This window comes from Pteropus vampyrus, unplaced genomic scaffold (genome assembly GCF_000151845.1).
Source record: "Pteropus vampyrus isolate Shadow unplaced genomic scaffold, Pvam_2.0 Scaffold135, whole genome shotgun sequence".
NCBI classification, from domain to species: domain Eukaryota; kingdom Metazoa; phylum Chordata; class Mammalia; order Chiroptera; family Pteropodidae; genus Pteropus; species Pteropus vampyrus.
This window is the reverse complement of record NW_011888916.1, coordinates 724,717-734,417: the sequence shown is the minus strand read 5'-3', so window position 1 is coordinate 734,417 and position 9,701 is coordinate 724,717. Positions and strand designations below refer to the sequence as shown.

Sequence of the window (9,701 nt, the reverse complement as noted above, 5' to 3'; positions counted from 1 at the left end):
CAGGGCAAGAAATCCTGAGGTCTCTACTACCTGGTAATGGTCTAGCAAGGGAGAATGGGCTTGGGGTGGGCATCTCCCTCTTGACCTTGCATATTCCTCTTTGCTCCATGGCAAAGGGTGTGGCTGGGGGAGAGCCAGACACTGTTCTTGCTCAAGTCTAAGGGCACTACTGCACTCGTGCCACATACATTATACTGAATTATTTTTAATTCACTAAATAGACCCCAGTTGTTGCCAATGCTGCTCTCAGTGCCCGAAGCTTCATCATCGTCTGGCCAACATCTACGAGAGGGTGGGGCAAGCCGTTTGGTCAGGGTCTAGGACTTATATGAGTATCCTGGGGGCCAATAAATGGGGTGGCCACAGTTTCTTGACCAAGGTGGCATGTGTTGCCTTGTGCCCAGGCAATGCTCGCCTTGTTGAGTCTCACTTCTCAAAAGGTGATCGTCATTCAAAGATGAGCACCATCACATGCACTCCCACTCGTTCCGTATTGTGGTATAATGGGCAGCCACTCGGGGACGCTTTTACTCCATTGTACAGAAGGAGAAAATGAAACTTGAAGATGTGGGCTGAGGCAGAGGAATAAACTGGCTTCCATTCCCAATATCAAGTGCTATTTCACTGACTTTACCTGTACCAAAGGAAAAAGGGTGAGAATGGCCATGATGGCTGGTCCAAGTGTCATCACCCTCTGCAGGGTTGCTGGACTGCTGCTGCTTTATGGTCTGTCAAGTAGTTGAACCATAATTTGCATAATAAATCCCTTAGGTTATATATCGGTTAGGCCATTATAAATAACATTGTAATAAAAATCTTTGTGTGCAGATTTTTTCCTTCCCTTGGGTCATGGTTCTTGGTGCCAAGTGTCATTTCCTTTCCAAAAAGCTCGTCCCCATTTACACTCTGACCAGTGGCCTTTGAGAGCACCTGTCAATGCACTCTTGCCAAAATCATGTATTACAATTTAAACACATTCGTTAAAGATGTGGTAGGTGATAAATGGCATCCTGTTGTCTTCACATGAATTTCTCTGGCTGTTAGGAAAGTTAAACATATTTTTGTTGTTTAGGTTAAATTTCCTTCTGTGTGATCTGTTCAGTCTCCTGCCTGTTATCTGCTAGGGTCTTAATGGCTTTCTTGTCAACTTTCCCAATAAAAACCATCTGTCTGTCATATTTTTAAAATATATTTATCTGAGTTTGGTGGTATTCGGTCTTTTTGTTGTTGTTTAAATTTTTCATGTATTATCACATCTGATTTCTCCTGGCATTTCTGTCCCTTAAAAGTCCTTCTCCTTTCAGGGATTTGATTTCTATTTTACTTTCTTTAAAATTTCCTTTGGTTGTATTTTTTTATGTTTTGCTTTTTAGCCCATTTGGAATTTATTTTGATGTGTGCTATGAGGAGAGGGTCAAACACTTTTTTGAAAACTATATTTGGAAAACGCAATGAACAAAAAGAGGCGGCGGCTTGGGGCTGACTTTGTAACGCTGACAGACGAGTGAAAGAGGCAGAGCGCCAGGGACGGCTTGGTTTTCATTTCTTTATCAAGGAGAATGATCTCGGAACCACAGAAAGAAGATCAAACATGGCTAAGAGGAAAGAGATGCCCAGAAGAGGCCAGCGGAGAGCAAAAGGATGCAAGGGTCTGAATCTAAAAGAACGCTCTCCCAGGGCCATGAAAGTGGCAAGAGCCCTGACCGGGAGGCAGAAGATTTAGGTTGGAAACCTGACTTTGCCAGAAGTTACTGCCTTACTCTGGGCCTCAGTTTCCACATTTATTCTTTCATTTACATACGCCAACTATGTTTTAAACACTGCTGGAGCTGATGGACTTAAAGAAATAAGCAGGACAGTTCCTGCCCTCTAGGGGCTTAAAAGAGTAGAGTGATGAGTGTTATGCTGAAATGGAGCATGCTTCCCAGGACTTTGGCCATCAGCCTGTAAGAATCAGGGACTATCCCTAGAACTCAGCACTGTGCTTGGTACACAGTAAATGCTCACTGAATATTTGCTGACAAGTTGTTCCTTTAAAGGGAGGCAGAAGTTGAGTCCACTGGATTTAGAATCAGAAGGTCATTGCCAGAAGAGAGAGGTTTGGAAACTAGGCTGGAGAGGGTTGAGAAACAGGAGAAAACATGGAGATGCATCATGAACAGGTGATGACTCTTTCCACAACCTGAAAGAGAAGGAGAGAGGGTGAACATAAGCTAAGGAGAGAGCTTTTATTTTTAAGGTGAGAGAGACCTGAACAAATTTATAGACATAAGGATCCAGTAAAGAGGTGACAAAAAGAGAGAAAGAAAATACAGTTCCTGAGAAGGTGGGAGGAGACAGCATCCTGACCTTGAACAGGAGAGGCACAGGGAAAGGATGGTGGAGGAGGGATGTAGAGGTGAATGGGCATGCAGGTAAATCTGTAGATTGGAAGCTGAGAAGTTGAGAGTTCTTGACTGTTGATGACCTTTATTTTATCTGCAGGGCTGGATATGAGATGTCTGCTTAGAATAGGGATAGAGGTATAGCAGAGGTATTGAAGATGGTAAGGGTAGGTTCTGAGAACAATGACCAAAGACAGGACACAGGAGTGGCAAGCAGTAGCAAGATGCTAGTAAGGTAACACTACCAAGTGTTGCCATCTCGGCTGTAGTTTCTTTCTCCATGGGTGATTCCCTGGTACTGAATTGGCTGGACGTGGAGTCATAGGGAGAGAGTTGTCAAGTGAAAAAGGCGATATGTGAAGCATGGGGCTCCATATGATTTTGGAGGTTGACTTGGATTTGCTGAATGAATGATTCAATGAATAAATGAGAGATGTTATAGTGCGATGGTTAAAGGGATACATTTGGTTCAAAATGCTGCTCTACCATTTACTCATAGTACCAGCCTCACAGGGTTGTTGAGATGGTTGGCTGAGACACTGCAAGCAAGTCAGGTAGCCCCAGGCCTGATATGTAGAAGGACTTAGTAAATGGTAGCTTTTCTCATTCACGCAGGCCATGGCTGGTAGGAGCCAGTCGGTGAAGGATTCTAAGCAGGAAGGTGATGTGGTCAGATTTATTTCTTAGGAAGATCCCTGGGGCCATCAGGGCTGGGTTTGAATTCAGCTCTACCACTTAACTAGTTGTGTGATCTTGAGCAAGTAAATCATCCTCTCTGTGCCTCAGTTTCCTAATCCTCCCAAATGGGCATAACAGTACCCACTGTTCTGATAGGGTCATTATGACAATTGAATGAAGGAATTCAAAGAAGGCTAGTAAACTGAAGAGCTTAATAAATGACAGCTATGGTGAGGATGATGGGAGGAGGAGGAGGGAGAGGACGAGGAGGACGAAGAAGAGGGAGAGAGGCAGAAAGAGGAGACAGCAATGATAATGATTATGAGACACAGTAACCAAGAGGTCACAGATGAGAGTGATGAAGAGGAGCAGTGGGTAGTGATGATGTGAGTCCCAATTCCTGAGCACTTTTTTATCTGAGGATAGAGGAGCAATGGTGAGGATGTGGTAATGGAGAATGAGCATGGAGTCTTCTTGGCCCTTGCAGGGAATAAAGGGTACACGTGAAAAGGTGGTGTCCACTGGAGATGGCTGCAAAGGAAATGGTATCCGAGGAAAGCTTGTCTTAGGTTTGGAAAGGAGACTGTGGGGTGGGGACCATGGATGCTGGCTCAGCAGAAACCTCACCAAGCAGTAGAGGCCATAGTGTGTCCCATCCCAGCTTCACCACCCTTTTCAGGTGCCCTTCACTGAGTCTCCCCTGAGGTGAGGTGATGTCCATACTGAGCTCCTTCTGAGCAAAGCCCATCCCAAGGCTCTGCATCCCTCTCAGAAACTGGAACAGAACATACATTTATGGGCAGATGGACATGCTTGGGCCTAGTCCAGTAAGGCCTCCTATATGGGAATCTCCTATATGGTGTCCCTGTTTGCCCTGTGGATTTCCCAGACTGTGAGCCCACCTATGCTGCCTTTCCCCGGAGGCCCTAGAGGAGTCTCTCCCTCCTCTAGGCTTGGCCTCTGACCTCTGCTTTTAGGTCACCTCCTAGGTCAGGCTCTGCAGCCTAGACAGACAAATGCTTCACTCTTTAGTGTAACTGGGCTTTTCTAACAGCAACACCACCAATAATAATAATAATAATTATAATTATAATAATAAAACAATAAATAGCATTAATAATTGCCACAGACAGCATTTACTGTTGATCACTAGGCTAGGTGCTTCTATATTTCATCTGGCTTAATTTTTAAAACAATCCTGAAAGATGGGTAATACCACTCCTGTTTCATAGATGACACTAAATCTAAGAGGCCTAGGTAATTTGCCTAAGGTAACACAGCTAATAAGTCACAGCATCGAAATGTAAGCCTAAGTCTATGTAACCCCAAGGCACTAGATGGGAGGGGCCTGGAGAGTAGCCTCTCCCACATTAACCTAGGTCTCAGATGCCAGAGAAGTGAAGTAGAGCATGGAGAAGTCCTGTGAAGGCATTAGTCCTGGGCTTGAGGTGGAGAAGAGTACTAAAAAGAGGCTTCCTGGGTAGCCGGGAGGGCCTAGGCTGGCCTGCTCTGGGTGCTGGGACTGGTAAGGCCATCACTGGCGTTCCTGTGGCAGCTCATTCTAAAGACCCAAATTATCTTTGATTTTGGAGCCAGGGAAGGCTCATAGAACTTCAGAGGACTCCTCTGTGTCTCCTCTCTCTCTTTCCAACTCACCCCATCAACCCTGAAAACGAGTTCTCACCAACACAAGGCTGGTCCCAGATCCCTGGGCATGGTCTGGACAGGACAGGACACAGACATCAACACAGGTGAGGGTGTGCTTGAGCACAGCCCACACTTCCTCATCCCAACTGCTCTTGTACCTTGGAGCAGCCTGCAACCAAGGACAGGCTAGGTGGTGCACTCCCCAGAGTCTTCCTAGGGAAAAAGAGGCCCTGCTGTCTGCTCCCTGAGTGGCCTGGGTAGTGAGTCTTCTAACTCTAGTTGGTTTCCTTCCTTTTCTCTTTCCTTACTCCCTTGGATGAACTGTAAGAGCCTTGAATTAACTGACTTTGGTGTTCTTGGAAGGAACATGTGATAACACCCATCTAGCTGGCCCTGACCTATCCCGCTGACCTCCTGACTTGGGCTGCCTGTCCTATCCCAGTCTGCCCAGCAGGAAGCAGGACCTGGTGTTTGAGCCAATTCTAGATCACTTATGGTGGTCGGGCACTGAGAGGTTAAAAAAAAGCAAATGGGACAAGGGTCCTGCCCTCTGGGAGCACCTGTGGCAGGTGTCCATGGGCAGAGGAAAGGATATGCCAGGAGGGAGTGGGCAGATGGTCAGAAGGCCAAGGTGAGAAAGCAGCTCCCAGGCTCTCTGCGGTTCACCAAGGCAGACACAGTTTTCCTCCATTTCTCCCTTAAAAGTGCTGACCTGTGATCCCAATTCTATTGCCTTCAAGGCAAAGAGACAGGTTCTCCTAGCCCCACATTCTCTGCCTTGTTTGCTTGGCAGTGGGCATGCTTGCAGCAGGGGCTGGCTGAAGCCAAACCCTTTCCTCCCCTTTAGGGAGCCTGGCTGGACTCAGTGGAGCCTGGCTGCCTCATTCAGCCTGGCTCCGAGGTGGGCTCCCCTTCCCTACTGTCCCACCTACCTGAATTTTTGGACCTGACTTCTGTCTTCTCTTTCTTGCTACCTACTTGACACTGCCTGTACTTGGCCTTGCTTGGGAAAAGGCTGTGGAGTTAAATCAAATTGCATTGAGACGTCCACAGGCGAGTTACGCTGTTCCCACCCCACAACTCTCCTCTAAACCTCCAGAGAGAACAACCAGCTTCTTACTGTAGGCGGAGGGTCGTCTGTCATCATTCTCCTCTGGTAGGAGGCCTGGGTATTAGAAGATGAATGGCCTGAACTCTGCAGTGCCCTTCCCCTGGGGTGGCTGGTGACAGCTGGTTGAGGGAAGAGGGAGAACAAGCCTGGACAAGTTGGCAGGTGTCCCTGTAGGCCCAGAGCTGAGACACAGAGGACTCAGGAGGGGACTCAGTGGGTGGTCCATTAAGGAGCAGTCTGACCATACTGGTCCATATAAACCCCCTAAAGAAACGGACCTTGACCACTGCCCATCTAGAACAATGAGTGTAGAATCTGATCATTCCCAGAGTAGAACCAGACTCAATGGCAGGCTGGGGGCCCAACTTCAGGTCAGTGGTAAAAGTACAAAGTGGAGAGAGGTCAGGGCTTATGCATGAGTTTGAGAATTGGTGTGCTGAAGTTGAGGGGGTCTGCTGTTCCTCCAGAATGGCCCCAAGGTCTGAATAAGGCCTTCCTCCCTTGGCTGAGAATGAGGGTGGACCCACACAACCAGAGTCAGAGAGACTTCACAGAAAGTAAGAGGGACTTGTCAGGGCAGGAGAGTATAAAGATTAGGAGTAATGCTAGAGATAGCCACATAAGAGCTTTCTCTAGGGCCAGGAAAAGGCCGGCAGGGGCTGTTGAGGAGGGACTCAGGGTCTGGGTTGGGGTGTGGCTAGAGAAGGCTGAGAAAGGACCTGCAGCCTGGGTATCTGGAGGCAGGTAGCAGAAATCAGGAATATCAGCTCCAGGAGTCTGGGCCAGTCACCCTTGGCCTCTATGTCCCTTGATTGTGTTTGGGTATCTTTCAGCTTTTGGTTATTAATGCTTCTTTTGAAAGGTTCCTCCTTGTTCTTTGCTGGGTTCAGGGGAAAGGGTTGACTTGGAAGCTGGGCAAGGCCAGGGCAAGAGGGGAAGGAGCTGGTGTACAGGGAGCTCACCACTCTCTCCTTGTAGACGATATACTTCAGCCACTTGAAGTCCTGCCACTTGAAGCCAGCGAGGACAAAGAGAGAATCGCGTTCATATTGCTCAGGCCGCTGCATGGCGCCCTCGGGGTAGGTGATGCGTAGTGTAGTTTTGCTGCCCACATCCTTCTCAAAGCCTTTCACTGGTGCTGAGTTCAGTCTACAGAGAGCAGGCCCAGTCAGAGCCTGCCTTGGGCTCACTGCATATGGTCTGTGTGTCTGTTTGGGGAAGTACTCTTGTTGACCCCAGAACACCCCCGGCAGAGTGGGGAGCCCAGGTCACCTGGTGCCATCTAGATTTCCACTACAAAATCATCCAACCCAGGATTCTTCTTGGAGCTTCTGCTGACATTCCAGCCCAACTGGCCATATGGACAGACAGTTGTCAATGGGCTCAGGGACCAGGGTTTGGGCCAGGACACTCTGGTGCCCAAGGCAGTGCTTCGGGGAGCTCACCTGACCACAATGTCATAGTCATCAATTCGTGACCCCAGAGACTTGTTGGCAAGGACACCTCCATTGCCCACGATGATGCAGCGGCGGCAGCTGAGGCTAAAGGGAGAGAGGCAGAGACCTCTGGAGAGCTGTCCACAAGGTCTCCTTCTTCCTTACCCCTTTGGCCCTTGACCCCATGCCCTTGGCCAAGCACAAGCTGGGATAGAGGAAGAAGACTGATGAGATTCTGGCAGCATTTCTGAGAAGAGGCCAGAATCACACTGCGGGTAGCTGGGCCACCTGGAACTCTCAGACACCCCCAATGGGTGTGGAAAGGGCTCAGGCACTAGCTCTGGAGAGGTGAGGAAGATGGCATTCTGGATGAAAGATTCCTCAAGTTAGTGAGGTTTAGGCACCTTTCAGGAGAGAGGAAAAAGTGGGCTGAGCTTAAAGGGTATGCCAGAAAAGCAGGAAGAGAGAAATAGGACTGGAGGCTCCAGGACTCAGGGCTGGGCTTATATTCAACTCAGAAGCCCCTATGCTCCCAATAGCCACCAGAGGACCCTACTCATTTTGCTCTCCTGCCCCTGATCATGGGGCTTCCTCTATCTACAGTCTCTTGGCTTCAGAGCTGTCACTGCCTCCTAGATGTAAGCCATGGCTCCTTCAGCTGCCACCACCACCTAGCTCCTCAGTTCCAACGCTGGGCATATCCCAGCTCAGTGTCTTTAGTTTTTGCCCTCAGAATTTTGCTGTCTGAGGACTTAGATGTCTTGCCAACAGGGTGCAAGCCCAGCTGGATTGCCCCCTTTTTGCTCACCCACCTCAGCGTGTGAACTGTGTGCGCATGTGGGGATATGCTGGAGAATCTGCTAGTGTCCAGGAAAGGCCCGCTGCCAGCTGAGGGGCAGGAGGCTGGGCAGCAAGTAGCTCACCTGTCCAAGGCTGGGGTCAGGCGGTACTGTTTGGTGACTGACAAGATGGCTTTGATCAGATTGTCTGTGGATAGAGGAGAGAGGTTACTGTTAGAGGGTCACTTTAAGTTCCTATGACATGTATGGCCAATGAGCCGACTTGGAAGCACATGTTCCTGGGGCTAGGGAGGAGGTGAAGGTGGACACTAGGTTGGCTGGGCCACTGGCCTGTCTCCCTGAGAAAAGTGACAGGGGCAGGAGAACAGGTAGGTACTCAGCTCTGCCTGGAGCCAGTCTTCAGCACCAGCATGCAGTTTCTTCCCTAGCCCTTCCCTGGCAGTCTCATCTGGCTTTGGGAGGCTCTGCAGTCAGGCCCCAGGACATGCGTGCCCAGGCCCGGGCCTTGTCCGGATGGGAGTACCTACTCAGAGATAGGGACTACATTGTGCTCATTCCTGTGCCCTCACCAAGCAGATGCCAGAGAGCCAATGAAGAGGAAACCAATGATGAAGAGAAGAGTGGTCCCAGTCAGCTAGCCCAGCCAGACCACTCTGCCTCATTTCTTCCCTTTACTTCCTCCCTTGAACACTGCTGATCTCTAATCCTGTTACTGCCAGGCTGTGTCTACCTCCTTACCTCCTTACTTCTTCAAGCCCTGAGGCCTGGCATCTGCCCACCTGTACTCCCCTCAAGCTGCCCTCAGCAAGGGCCTCATGACCTCTGTGCTCTCAGATCCTGTGCTCACTAGTCAGACCTCATTCTTCTTGGTCTCTCTCTAGCTTTTGAAATGATGATTGCTCTCTTTTCGAACTCTGGTATAATGAGAGCATTATAATATAATGTATAATGATGTTAGCTTTGGAGTTAAATCCTGGCTCTGCTACTTAAGACCTTAGATAAGTCACTTACTTTCTTTGCACTTTAGATTCCTCATCTTTCAGATGAAGATGGTAATTCCTACTCTGCAGACTTGTTAGAAAGATAAAAAAGACAATGTGAATAAAGATCTAAAGCTAAAGTCAGTAAATTGGTACAACCTTAATAATATCAAGCATCTTAATAATATCAAGTGAAGATGTAGATGTGTATAGACCGAGATCTCGCAACTCCACCCTTAGGTGGACAGCATTATAACATCCAGACAAATGTTTAAGGGGACTTGCACGAGAATGGTCATTGCAGAACTGTAATAGCAAAACATTAGAGGTAATGTAAATGTCCACCAAAGGAAGGAAAATAGAGTAAATGTGGTACACAGAATACTACACAGCAGTAAAAACAAATATACAAATAAACAAATGACCTAGAGCTATGTGTACTAATACAAATAAATCTGAAGAGCATAAACAAAAAAATCAATTTGAAATACACACACACACACACACACACACTACCATTATAAAGTTTAAAAACATGCAAAATCAATGCCATTTATTTAATGAATATATGTATGTTGTAGAAATATATAAACAGGCATTGGAATGATAACACCAAAACCAGGATAATGGTCTTCTGGGGTCAGAGGGTCATGGAGTGGGAAGGG

At 47.9% G+C, this 9,701-nt stretch overlaps 1 protein-coding gene across 9 annotated transcripts in view; it reads right to left on the bottom strand.

Moving 5' to 3' along the window:
• ST3GAL3 (ST3 beta-galactoside alpha-2,3-sialyltransferase 3) overlaps nt 1–9,701 on the bottom strand; it is a 182,023-nt gene that overhangs the window by 15,240 nt on the left and 157,082 nt on the right. For all 9 annotated transcript variants that reach the window (XM_023535032.1, XM_011367534.2, XM_011367533.2 and 6 more), the window contains 3 exons: nt 8,180–8,243; nt 7,266–7,361; nt 6,783–6,969 (listed from right to left, as the gene is read on the bottom strand). In XM_023535032.1, coding sequence (XP_023390800.1) covers nt 6,783–6,969; nt 7,266–7,361; nt 8,180–8,243 — 347 coding nt within the window. The remainder of the gene's footprint in view (nt 1–6,782; nt 6,970–7,265; nt 7,362–8,179; nt 8,244–9,701) is intronic.